Below are 14,354 nucleotides of genomic sequence, written 5' to 3'. Positions count from 1 at the left end.
AGGGACAGGAGTATACTCACTATACTTCCTTATTCCCAAGAAGGACGGTCCCCTCAGACCAATATTGGACCTCAGACCCCTAAATCAATACATACTGTCGGAGCACTTCCATGTGATCACGCTACAGCAAGTGCTCCCGTTGCTCCAGCAAGGAGACTTACTAGCAACATTGGATCTCAAGGATGCGTATTTTCACATACCCATCCATCCAGCACACAGAAAATATATCAGGTTCACAATAGAAGGTCAGCACTACCAATTCAAAGTTCTCCCCTTCAGGGTAACCACGGCTCCAAGAGTGTTTACAAAATGCTTAGCGACAGTAGCTGCACATCTCAGGAGGCAACACATCCACGTGTTCCCATACTTAGACGATTGGCTAATACAAACAAAATCGTACGAACAGTGTGCAAGAGACACGTCTCAAACACTTCAGCTGCTACACAGCCTAGGTTTTTCGATAAAGTACCCAAAATCGCATCTACAACCATCCCACACACAACAATATCTGGGATAGATACCTCAGTGGCAAAGGCATATCCAAACTCAGCGAGGATAGCCAGCATGCAAAAGCTCATTCGCAAATTTCTGCCACAACACTCTTTGCCAGCCCGAGTCTTCATGCAGCTCATAAGCATGATGGCCTCTTGCATATTCATTGTCCCCCATGCCCGACTTCAAATGCGTCCATTGCAAGAATGCCTAGCACGGCAGTGGAACCAAGCTCAAGGACAACTAAAAGACCTAGTGTTGGTAGACAGTCGCGCTTACAACTCTCTGCAGTGGTGGAACACACAAAACCTTTCCAAGGGGCGACTGTTCCAAGAGCAAGTTCCACAACTAGTACTAACAGCGGACACATCACTGACGGGTTGGGGAGCCCACCTACTTCAATACACACTACAAGGGCTCTGGACACTCAAACAAAATAAACTGCATATCAACCAACTAGAGTTGCTAGCAATATTCCTAGCCCTAAAAGCATTCCAAAAATACTTGTACAACAAGACTGTGTTGATCCGGACGGACAACATGACCGCCATGTACTATATCCAGAAACATGGAGGAACACACTCTCCACAGCTGTCTCACTTGGGGGATCTGCTCAGCAGACACAGTTAACTACACGAAGGGGAGATTCACCCCCTAGTTCTCCAGCCATTCTTCAAACAGTGGGGGCACCCAGAGATAGACCTGCTTGCCACAAACGAAAACTCAAAATGCCGGTACTTTGCCGCCAGGTTCCCACATCCGTTGTCACAGGGCAATGCGATATGGATGAACTGGTCAGGCAGATTTGCGTACGCTTTTCCCCCAGCACCACTGATTCCGCTGGTGGCATGCAAACTGCGGCAACAGTCACTCACACTCATCCTAGTTGCTCCCACATGGGCGAGACAGCCATGGTACACAACGTTCCTGGAGCTTTCAGTAGTTCCTCATCAAAGGCTGCGCCTCGCACCCCATCTTCTAACTCAGAACCATGGAGAAATCAGACACCCAGATCCCAATCAGATGAACCTAGCGATCTGGCTCCTGAAGTCTTAGAATTTGGATACCTTAACTTGCCTCCAGACTGCATGAACATCATTAAGGAGGCAAGACGACCAACTACTAGAGCATGCTATGCAGCTAAATGGAAGAGATTTGTTATTTACTGCAACAATAACCAAATCAACCCATTAGATGCTTCCATACAGAACATTATATGTTACCTATTGCATCTTCAAAGATGCAAACCTAGCATACTCTTCGCTAAGACTACACCTCGCTGCTATAGCAGCATACCTTCAAAACAGGCAACACCTTTCACTATTTAAAGTACCAGCAATCAAGGCTTTTATGGAGGGTCTTAAAGGGTGATTCCTCCAAGGCACCCACCTTCCCCAGTCTGGAACCTAAATATAGTACTTACCAGACTCATGGGACCTCCTTTCGAACCTCTACACTCATGCAAATTGCAATACCAACATGGAAGGTGGTATTCTTGATTGCCATTACCTCACTCAGGCGAGTTAGCGAGCTACAAGCACTAACAATTCAAGAACCCTTCATGCAAATACATGCTAACAGGGTAGTTCTTAGAACAAACCCTAAGTTTATGCCAAAGGTCATATCCACTTTCCATATTAATCACCTGGGGGCAGGGTACATTGTCGCAATTAGTTTTGAAAGGGGGGTCAAATACATTTTAATGTGATCATGCATATTTATTTGTCATTTGAAACTCATAGAAAAAGATGCATTTGCAGTTGCCTGGGTTACAAGCTGGGAGAGAGTTTGTTTATTGATTGACACGGTCTTTCCTACATGTCCAACACAGTCACGTGGCAATGGAAGTGTTCTGTCTGGTGAATTTGCGTACTAGCCTAACAGAAACATGAGAAAAGAAAGTAGTACTGATTTTGCCTTTAAATATTCTTACTAGCTAATTGTGCGTTGACAAACCATAAAGGAAAACAAATGTTTCTCAGATGCTTACTTCCTATATGGTATAGACAATAAAATATAGTACCTGCATTTCGCTAACTGGTTTAATTTTAATGCGCGTATATAGCATTCTGGAGAACGGCGTGAGTTCGGTGAAAAATATACGTTTATTTCTTATGAAATGAAACTGCTTGTTGTTCTAGCGTTTCAACGATGGCGACTGAGGTGGCAATGAATACTTAGAAAATCATAGTTCGAGTGTCTCCTGTTAATGTGTAAACACGGTTGCCATGTTAAAATAACAAAATCTGTCAACGTTTTGTCAATTCTCTAACACGTAGATAGTGCAAACTACTCAATTAAGCAGATCAGAAAGGAAAATTGCATTTAGTTATGTAATGTTAGCTTGTTGGATTTCACAGGTGTGGCAATATTTTTGAGTATCGATTAATATAAATAGTTTTTAATGTTTAATTGTTATATTTTCAACAGGTAGTGTAAAACTCTTTGCTTTTAAGGTTTGTTCTCTGCTATTGTGTACAGGTTTGAACTGTGCGGCGCTAGTCCGCTCTCTGTGTCCATGGTGCCGGTGCCTGCAAGGGGTTGCCTCTGAGTTAGCTGTAAGCGGACTGCTCTTGGAGAAGGGCTTGGACATTAGCGTGGCTGCTCTGCGTAGGCATGAATCCTATATTCGGGGAATTTTGGATGTAGCCAGCCAAGTAGCACTCTACACTTTCAGCCACACAGCGAGCGAATGGGTGAGTGCAGAAGGAAAGGCTCACTGAGAGAGGCAGAGAGTTGAATATCAAGCATTGAAAGGCATGCGCGGCCCCGGGGCCACGAAAGTTAAAGTCCATCTACAGCGTTTACCTTACGGGAGCGCGCAGCGGCGGGCGCGATAATTGCAAACAGATGGCACCACTGATCGCTTCCGCAAGGTAAATGCCGTACATGCACGAGGGCTCATTGTATACAGTGCAGTACATGCACGAGTTTCCAAAAAAGTACGGAGTGATTCCAAAAGTTCACTCCAAAGCAGCACTTGTGCGCTGCGTAGGTGAGACCTAAAAATCAATTTGTCCTCATGTAAAGCAGCGGGTGCTATGTAAAGCGCTCTGATACCCGATACCTTTGGGTCAAGGTCTCGCTATATAAAACTCCGGAAAAAAACCTGAAAAAAAGAGTACATATACTTTATACAGGCTTTTTAGTAAAATGACCTGTAGATTACTTTGCAAATTAATTTTCTTTCACAGTACAGTATACCTGGATACTGCACTGGGACATTTCCTGCAAACAGGTAAGTAAAAGTGTTTTTTTTATTTAGTACAATTTTAAAAGGATTTCTTAGGTTTTCGAACTCCACGCTTAAACACTTTTCATAGAAGAACAGTTATTGTTACCCTATGGAGGAAAATAGTATTCTCGGTTAACAGGTAAGTACTTTGTTGTGGGAGTTGGTATTCTGGGGTTAGACTCAGGGGTCCCCCAGGGTCAAGGATGCACTCTTGTTACACCCTCAGCTGCACTAGGGCGGCTGGTGCAGAGTACTGAGGCCCAATGTTATCCAATGTTGGATAAGGGGCCTCCGGTTAGTGGCTGCCGACAAGCAGGCCACTCGGTTGTGGGAGCAATGCTCGTGGACTTAAGCTCAAAGCAAATGGGGGTTTAGGCCAGCACAAAAGGTGCACCCTCAGCGGCTGGGTGCGGAGTGCTGTTTTGGCATCGGGTGCCCTAAAACTTTCAAAGGGGAGAATTTGGTTTGCAAACACACTGCAGACTCGGAGACAAATGTCTTCTGGGTGCGACCACCACTTGGAGAGGTAATTTGGGATGCTGGGAGTTGGTTAGGCACCGTAGGTTGGGCCACCCAAGGCCGTGGGGCATCGGGTGCAGGGGTGCCTTTTAGGGTTGGGTCTTCTTACCAGCTCCTGATCACGGTTGAGGACTCCTTCCGGTTTGAGGCTGCAGGCATTGGTTGGAGTCTTGAGGCAGGTCAGGGGTCGAGATTCAGTGACCCCTGACCCGCCAACACCAAGAGGAGGTCTCCCCGGCGATCCTGACCTGAGAGATCACCATGGAGACCTCCTCTTGGTGTTGGGCCACTCAAACTTGGGCGGTGGGCTCTGGGTTTCTAGTGGTGCAGACCCGCGAATCTCTGCGGAGCTGGAGTCTGTTGGTAAACAAATCTGGTGTTCACGGGAGACTGAGTCTTTGGGATGGAAGGCAGGCAGGTCCTCCGGGTTTCTTGAGGTTGCTGGCTGCAGGACACACCAGGTTTTGCTGGATCAGGTTCGAGGTGGGGACAGGCCGGTAGGCCTGGGGCCAAGTCAGTGAGCGGCCTCCTCTTGTTAGCTTCGGCACCGCTGTTCGGTCTTCTTCTGGTTTCTTACCTGAGGAAGCAAGGTTCAGGGGTGCCCCTAAATACTAGATTTAGGGGCGTTACAGATAGGCAAAAGGTTTGGACCAATGGGTCCCTTCCCTGGGTGGGTACACCCCCTATATGCCACCCTCCAGCGGCAGGTGGGCATAAGCCTTTCTTTGGTTAGCTGGGTCCCCCCATATGCAAGATGGCAGGGACATAGTTGTGCTTCATCTCGCCTCGTCCACCTGAGGGGTGGAGTTGGCTGAGGTGGGCACACCTCTCTTCCTCACTTGTTTTTCCCGCTGGTTCTTCTGCCCAAAGTGGGGGTCAGAACCAGAGGGGACCAGTTGCTGAAAGCAGCAAGTGGCCTGGGGAAGCTCACAAAGGCGGCAAACCTTTGAAGCTCCCCCTTTGTGGACAATGCCCATCCTGGGGAGAAGGCTTGCACCCTGTCCCAGGATGTGCATTGTTTTAGGCCCCCGAGAGCAGCAGGCTCTCGACCCAGGGGTCCAGAAACATGTCTGGTGGTGGCAGCTGAAAGCAGCCTCTCAGCCGGGACACTAGTAGTAGGTCTTTTTTTAGGGAGCATCTCTAAGATACCCTCTGTGTGCATTTTTCATTAAATCCCACACTGGCAAACTTCACTGTGCTGTGAAGTTTGATACCAAACTTCTCAGTTTTGAGTGTAGCCATTATGGTGCTGTGTAGTTCGTAATAACAAGCTCCCAGCACCATACACTCTTAATGGCAGCACTGCACTTACAATGTCTAAGAATGGACTTCGACCCTGTAGGGGTACAGGGCTCATACACCTGTACCCTCACCACTGGTATATGGCACCCAGCTAGAGGGGTGACTGATCTATGCCAGGGCAGTGGGTTGTAGGCATAACTCACAGGGATGTGTGCCATGTCGACTCTTCACTTTGTTCTGCACAATGACAAGCAACCTGCAAAGACAGTGTGTGAGTGTAAAGGTACCGGACATCTAAGGGTGGCACAATAAGTGCTGCAACCCTTAGAGGTCTTCCCCGGTCACAGTTCCCTGGGTACCTGTGGTACCATTTACCAAGGGCTCACCTGTGGCCAGAGATACCAATTTGGTTTTAGGGAAAGAACCTAGGCCCTGGGTACCTGATTGACAGGAGCCCAGGGCACACTCAGTCAAAGCACATCAGATGTTCAGCAAAACGTGTGAGCTACCTTGCAGAAAGAGGACACTTTCTCACAACTTCTCAGGTCCTTCCTATTCTACAGAGTCTGTTAACAATCTTAATGCAGAGATGTACGCCACCTGAAGCCAGACCGAAACACGTACTGCACTGATACTTAAATCAGACAACGATGCTGCTCTTTGCCTAAACTATTTGCCAATTTCAGTACTTAATCTTGATCTGAAACTTCTCCCCAAAGTCTTGGCCAACCGTTGATAAACTGTTATTGGATCGAGCAATTAACGACAAGATCAAACTTCCCCCTCATTTCATTGGCATTGTCTGGATAAAGAGGAAAGTAGTAGTCCTGTCACTGGACATCTAAAAGCACTTGACAGGAAGGACTGGGAATGCGTTTTTTTTGTCCTGTAGAAATTCCGCCTGGGCTGGATCACAGCTTTACATTGCAATCCCAGAGCAATGGTTAAGGTCTGCAGCCAATTGCTTGCCCTATTTCTCATTTGCAGAGAGACTTGCCAAAGATGCCCCCTATTACTGATTCTGTATAACCTCTGCCTGGTACCTCTCCTTCAGAAAACTCCTACAGATCCATTGTATATCATTTTGCTGCAATCATTTTAAGGTGCCAACCATTACAAACAGTATATTTCACATGATCACGGAACCCCAGCACTCACTTCAAGGCTTGATTCCTCCCAACCCCTCCTGAGGAATTTTGCACAGTCAATGGCCTACAGATCAACATGTCTAAATAGAAGGGCTTAATCCTAATGGGAGGAAAATCCTTAGCACAGTCAATATCCAAGGTAACAAGGTATCCCTGGGCCATGATCTCCATTTAGGACTTGGCATCTAGATACCCTACTTCCTCATGTGCTAGGACAAACTTTGAACTTCAACATGAGGCTAAGACCACGCTGACAGCCTGCATACACTGTTCCATTTTTTGGGTGGAGTGTATTGCTGTGCATAAAATGTATCTTGTACCAGTTTTAAGTGGTGCCTCTCCCTATTAGTAGTGACACCACATCTCTCCTCCAGGCAGTTTGTATGTATTATATCTGGGAAGGAAAGTGATAGAAACTGGCATTCAAGACCTGCACAAAACACCCCAGAGAACTGTGGGTTGGGAATCCTGCATTTATTAGACTCTAACCATTCATCCCAGCTCTGCTACATGATTGAATGTCTAAGAGGAAAAACTGATAAACTGACGTCCTACAAAGACCAAACTCTTGAAGCAAGGCCATTAGGTGAGGTACAATGAATCCCTAAAAGCATGAGGCCAGCTCATGTATGTCTCCTCTGTCACTAGAGCGAAGTTCGCACTTAAGGACTCCATTGCTGTATTGCCTTTTCTTCCCTCCCACACCAGTCATAGTAAAGAGTTTAAACTTGGAAGGCCCGCACAGGCCTTTCAGATGTTCACAGTTTTTATAAGGTTAAGAAGTGCTGACATAGAGCATAAATATGTGTGTGGCATCTGTGACTGTTGATAAACCTGCTCTGCCTGTTCCTGCGATGTAGTGTTAGGCCCGGATGTTTGCATCTCAGTTTTCTTCATTGACGTTTCCAGTCACAAGACCTGTTGTGAATCCTCCCTTAGTCCACAAAACACCAGGAAAAAGACTCCACTGCACATTATGTGTTTTGCTCAGAGGGTGAGTACTGTAAGTTAAGTGGAGTGTCAATGACAAGTGGTCTGCATTTTGTAAGGTGAAACAAAAGTAGAACATTTCTGGGATCATCTGGCTTCTGGGCAAGAGGGTTGTGCATGTGATTCTACAGCACTACATGCTACATGCTGAGTCTGCAAAACTGCTATAAACAGGTGGTTATAGTGCAAGGAACATTATCGGTTTGATGGATACCGATATGTGTAGAGGCCTCAACGTTAGCATATCTCCAGGCACCAGACAAGAGCTGGAGAATTTCAGCATGAGTGCTCCCCCATGCTGGACTTGATAGAATGGAGCTGACCATAAATTCCACCCGTGTGTGCTGTCAGTAGTGTCTTCCAGCTTTGATCTGAAGCCCTACTCTGAACGTTGTCGTTCTGTGATCACTCACAACATTTTCTACTAATTCATGTCTCCTCTGACAATTAGTCTTCGAGCCATGCCAATGTTGCTGGAAGCACTTTTTAGTCACAGACCTCCATGAGGTATGCCTTTGTCGCCTGGGCTTCAGTCAAAATCCCAAGTGGGCTTCAGTCAAGTTGTATAGTGGTGGCTTATCAGGTTTGACCGGGGGAAGGTCGCTTTTCCATCCCACCCAGAGCTCACAGCTTCTCTTGGGTCACATGGGTGAAGGTGGAGTGGCCTTTGGGGTCCGCAGAAAGGCTGCTCCTGCATAGTCTGGTGGAGCTTTGAGCTATATGTTTTGTCCTCCGCCTTTCTGCCGTCCATGAAAGAGAAGCTGGAGCAAGTTCTCATGGACAGCACTGCTGCTATGCAGTACTGCAACGAGCAGGATGTAGTAGGGGTTATTTGAATTGTGCCAGGAGGCTGTGTCTCTCTGGAGTTGAGAAAAGACTTCCACCCTACACATTATTTCCTCTCTTTCATCTTCCTCCCACACCACATCACATTTTAAAGGAGCACTTACCGACCCTGACGGAGGAGGTAAACCTTTTACCTGCCCAGGGTAGCATCAAACAAGTACCAGACTGAGAAAGGTGGAGGATGCTGTTCACGCTTCTTCCCCCACCCGGAGCAACATTTTACGGATGTGAATTGTTATGCTTCTTTGGCATGTGGAAAGTTGTGTGCCATGCTTGCTCCACCATCCCTTGCACAGGGCTACAACACACAGGCAACTATCACTACACCTTCAATTGAATATTTAAAGCCTGGGGTGTTTAGCAGTTGCCCTACTATTAATATTTGCATGTGAGCAAAGAGGGCCTATGTGTCAGATGGATTTATGTATGTGTATGCTAAAAAAGTGATATTCACACTGGCCAAGATTCCTATGAGACAAACATTTCTCCAATCAGTGACAGAGTTAAATCTGTAAACAGCAGCCTTTAAAGAGGTTATCTTAAAATGTGGTAAATTCTTATGAAATATATCTTGCTGCCACTGTCTTGAACGCAAGGTGTGAGTTGTCAAGAAGGGAAAGTCTAGTTATCGGAGACCTAAAGCAGAAGTCTTATGATTTCAAAAGTGCAAAAAGATATATGAATGTAATGCTCCGCTGAAGGTCATAAAATAGACTAGGCATGAAAAGAGAAAACAAAATGAAAGAAACCACTTTTTAGTGACATTCCTTAAGAACAAAATGCAAGCAGACTAATCTTCTACCAGTCTTTCTTGATGCATGCTGCCCTGTATAACAGAACAGGGTGGCTGGACAGGATTATTCGTGAAACAATTCCCCAGACACACAGTCAATCTGTACCGTGTGACCACTGGATTTAATTTTCCAAACAAGTTTATTTTTCTTTTTTACATTTATCAGCAATTTTTTGAAACACAAGCACAAACAAAACCACTGTCAATTCAAAAGGTTCATATATACAGTATCTACAAATGCACACATTTACAAATTTACAACAAAGAATCAAACAAAAGATTGGTTAGACACACCAAAAGACAATCACAAATGTATAATAATTCAAATAAATTGCAATTATATACAGTGCAGAGATTAATCCATAAGCGAACAAACGGGAACCAGTCCTAGAGATTGAAAAAACCAAGTGACAGGCGGGGTTGAGATCAAAAACAAGCCTGCCTGTCAACGAAAGCCTGTGGTGTAATGTTAAATAGGGTTGCAAGGCTAGGATACAGAGTGGTGGTATGATGTACATCCTAGCGGCACCCTTTGTTGTAGCCACAGGGTGGTATTGTCGACGCGTTTCGAACCTAAGTATTCAAGCTTCTCTTCAGGACAGGGACTGGGAAACAGATTCTGCACGCGGGCACAAAGGTTGCCGTGGCGTAGGTATGTCGTGTTCACACCTGCAATAGGCGCAGAGCAGGACTTAAGGCGTGGTGTCAGGCTTCAGAAGCTTGCAGGTATCAGGGCGGCTCACATTATTTTGCGCGTGTAGGTCTGGCTATGCAGACCACAGGGAGGGAAGCGGCCGGTCACTGGCCTCAGTTCAGGCTGGCAGTTAAAGTTGGCCCGTTTTCTGAATGAAGTAATCAAGCCACAGATCCTTCTGTGGCTTGATTACTTCATTCAGAAAACGGGCCAACTTTAACTGCCGGCCTGAACTGAGGCCAGTGACCGGACGCTTCCCTCCCTGTGGTCTGCATAGCCAGACCTACACGCGCAAAATAATGTGAGCCGCCCTGATACCTGCAAGCTTCTGAAGCCTGACACCACGCCTTAAGTCCTGCTCTGCGCCTATTGCAGGTGTGAACACGACATACCTACGCCACGGCAACCTTTGTGCCCGCGTGCAGAATCTGTTTCCCAGTCCCTGTCCTGAAGAGAACCTTGAATACTTAGGTTCGAAACGCGTCGACAATACCACCCTGTGGCTACAACAAAGGGTGCCGCTAGGATGTAAATCATGAAGTAATCAAGCCACAGAAGGACCTTATGTGGCTTGATTACTTCATTCAGAAAACGGGCCAACTTTAACTGCTAGGATGTAAATCATACCACCACTCTGTATCCTAGCCTTGCAACCCTATTTAACATTACACCACAGGCTTTCGTTGACAGGCAGGCTTGTTTTTGATCTCAACCCCGCCTGTCACTTGGTTTTTTCAATCTCTAGGACTGGTTCCCGTTTGTTCGCTTATGGATTAATCTCTGCACTGTATATAATTGCAATTTATTTGAATTATTATACATTTGTGATTGTCTTTTGGTGTGTCTAACCAATCTTCTGTTTGATTCTTTGTTGTAAATTTGTAAATGTGTGCATTTGTAGATACTGTATATATGAACCTTTTGAATTGACAGTGGTTTTGTTTGTGCTTGTGTTTCAAAAAATTGCTGATAAATGTAAAAAAGAAAAATAAACTTGTTTGGAAAATTAAATCCAGTGGTCACACGGTACAGATTGACTGTGTGTCTGGGGAATTGTTTCACGAATAATCCTGTCCAGCCACCCTGTTCTGTTTTTCCTATTGTTGAGATCCGGGTTGGTCAGATGTAGGATCCAATACCTTTACTGTTTCACAGCCCTGTATAACAAGCCCATTGTGTTGGGCAAGTTAGGAAAAATAATAAAAAACAACACATTATTGCAGCCTTTATTTTCTTTGTCATGTTAGATGGTGGACCTGCAGGTGTTAGTCAAGTTTCTGCGCTGAGAATTATAAGGGCTATTACCCTCTTGGTGGTGTTTTATCAGTTCTTGGAGGATTAAACCGAATGCAGGAAAACCTATGCATAGCATATGTGAGTGGCAAAGCAACTCTGCTTGAAAACCATCTGAGTAACTTTTTTGTTGTTTAGTGCACCAGTGAAAGTCCTAAATCTGATAACCTCAAATTGAAGTGTAATTTAAGGCCTTTTTTTGGGATGGGGAGGGCGGTAAACCATTTTTTTCATTGTAACACTTAGCACTGTTTTTTTTCATTTTTGTGCTCAATTTGCTTACCTAGAATGTGTAATGCCGTACCCTTCTTCAATTATTCAAAATAGTTAATGCAATGGTGTGATTTGATTTTGCACTTGTAGGAACCCCTTTGGAACTCAGAAGTGCATTGAATGCGATTCTGTCGTGAAGGATTTTGCAAGCCACTTTCCAGCGTATGTTAATTGCAGTTTATGCAGATACAATACTAGCTGTGGTAAGGCATACGCAAATCATATGGTGAGGTAAGTCACATTCATAATCTATTATCTGTGTATAATTTGTGTTCTCTTTCTATATAAGTTTATTTAATTGTTTAAATAATGCATATTTGGTGGATGTTTAAGTTGAAAAGCGAGAACTCTGCTTATTGTCCGTACAAATTGGGCTTCGTTCAAGTATATGAGAAAGTATTACGTTCTAAAAATAAAGGAAAGGAAGTGGCTGCTATTCTGGTCCCCTTTAATATATCATTTTGTCCTATCACCTATTGTAAAATGACATGCTCATTGTTGTCAATGAAAATCTTCACTCACATTTGCTGTAATATACTATTCATGCCATATACAAGGGAAATACTATGGAGAAATGTGGTAAAGAAACATTTGCACTAGAATGTGGAAAAGGCAGAATCCTTTGACTTGTCTTGAAACGTGCAGCCTTTTTTATTTTGTGTGCTGATCATAAAGATCTAACACAACTGTATGGATACTAGCCAACCATTTAGACTCCCTAATTCATGATTTCAGGCTCACTACTGGGTTACAAGATTGCTCACGACCCAACAAAATACCATGCCTCCAACACATTGCAGTTATGGGAAGGGTGAATTGCCCTGCATTCACACCTGTGTGCCCCACAGATTCCTCCCCCAATCCTCCAGGCGTAAGCCCACAACTACAGACACAAGTGGTTACGTCAGCCAAGAGGCCAAGTAATTGTTGACCACTTAGCTATGCAAATACTCCCAACACCACTCGCATGCTCCCTCAAAGGGAGATCGAGGATAACACGATAGTCGAGGGTACTGGTGGACAGTAGTACATGGAGCCAGGTATATTGCCTGGCTGGTGTTGCAATGAGGAAATCACAAATGCTAAGAGATTTACCTATTTTGACTGCCTTAAACAGCAATTTAAAAATCAAACTATGAGATTATGCAGGTCACCAATCTTGCTGTCTTACTTTAGAATCAACTTAAAAACTCTCAGATTTACAGTGGGCACAATGCATTCCACCAACCCACACACACCTAGGAATGTACATTTACACCCCATGTAGCTCAAGATCTGCCACAACTCCCACAAGACTGATTTTAAGCCCAGCTGACATTTGTAGGGCCCAGATAAAATTACACAAATATAGGTCACTACCACTCTGGACCCAGCCACGCAGATCAGAACCACACACCCATTACAAGAATTCACCACTACTGACTGATCATCACAACACAACTGCTTGTGTTGCTTTCTTTAAAGTCTTGTCTCTGTATGTATGTGTGTGTGTATATGTAGGTATGTGTATATGAAGTGAAGCTGCTAGCCGTGTGTGTGTGTGTGTGTGTGTGTGTGTGTGTGTGTGTGTGTGTATATATATATATATATATATATATATATATATATATATATATATATATATATGGCGCTCCCTGTCCCACTAGAAGAGTCGGGGCACTCGCGGGCGGGTGCAGTATGCGGTAATGGGTACCCGCATTCACATCAAGCTCAGCCTCAAAAGTAATCCAACTCCAAAGAACTGCACTCGTGGAACCAAACAGCTTAGCAGTGCTCACGCCAAATTTTAATCACAGATTGTTGTTAACAGACGCGTTTCAGCTTACGCCTTCCTCAGTGTCAACTACTCATTGAGGACGCGCCATGGATATAGCAAACATTAACATAGAAGATGGACTCACTCAAGGTAACGGGCGCGCCATCTTGGAACATGTTAGATACAGTTCAACATAAGGTGCTGTTTGCCCTTTCGTGGAAACAACTTTTATCTCGCCGTGGATCGGCGTGGTCCCCCGTCTATACACATCCGGGGTGGGTGTTTGGTGCTCAAAATAAGTCCCAAAATAAAGTTTCCAGAGTCCATCCTACCATGCATTGGTAAATCTCATGTTCAATTAAATCTCCGGTGCCCAATATGTACAGTGTCCCCAACAGATTGCCAAACCCAAACCCCAGAACCCACGCTGCTGCGTATACAAAGTTTCCAGAATGTCTGTATGTTACATCTTATTTTACTTTCCCAAATGAACCGCCAGTTCTTCCCCATGGTTCAATCCCTTGGGGGCCTTTGTCATAAGGTCAATTATGTACCTTGACTCCAACCGTCTCAGTGTCCTTAATCTGTCCCCTCCTCTTGGGTTCTCAGGTACCGAGTCCAGGCCAAAGTATTGTAGTTTGGTCCTGTCCCTTTGGTGAACCTGGTCAAAATGTCTCGCCACCGGATACGTGGGATCCACTTTCTCTATGGCCCTTTGGTGCTCAAGGATCCTGATCTTAAGTGGGTGAATCGTGCTCCCAATATATTTTAGTCCACAAGGGCAAATTAGGCAATACACTGCATAGTTGGTACTGCAGGTTAGAAATCTTTTGATGGGCTTGGTGATGTCTGCTCCTGGGATCTCGTATGTACGTACTCTCTTGCATCCCACGCAGGCCTTGCATTTGCCGCAAGGAAAAAAACCCCCCATCTCTGCAATTTTGCCTGTTCTCGGTGTCACACTTTTATGATGGCTTCTCACCAATGAATCTCGCAGTGATCTTGCTTTCCGGTACGTGATCAGGGGTTTTGTTGGAATATCATCTTTAAGTATTGGATCTGTCCCCAGAATA

At 45.0% G+C, this 14,354-nt stretch overlaps 1 protein-coding gene across 4 annotated transcripts in view; it reads left to right on the top strand.

Moving 5' to 3' along the window:
- Positions 1–14,354, top strand: part of ZNF280D (zinc finger protein 280D) — a 722,832-nt gene that overhangs the window by 411,172 nt on the left and 297,306 nt on the right. For all 4 annotated transcript variants that reach the window (XM_078684884.1, XM_078684882.1, XM_078684883.1 and 1 more), the window contains exon 14: positions 11,616–11,756. In XM_078684884.1, the coding sequence (XP_078541010.1) occupies positions 11,616–11,756 (141 nt within the window). The remainder of the gene's footprint in view (positions 1–11,615; positions 11,757–14,354) is intronic.

This window comes from Lissotriton helveticus, chromosome 3_2 (genome assembly GCF_964261635.1).
Source record: "Lissotriton helveticus chromosome 3_2, aLisHel1.1, whole genome shotgun sequence".
Lineage (NCBI taxonomy): Eukaryota > Metazoa > Chordata > Amphibia > Caudata > Salamandridae > Lissotriton > Lissotriton helveticus.
The sequence above is the reverse complement of the archived record's forward strand: the minus strand, read 5'-3'. Positions and strand labels throughout refer to the sequence as shown.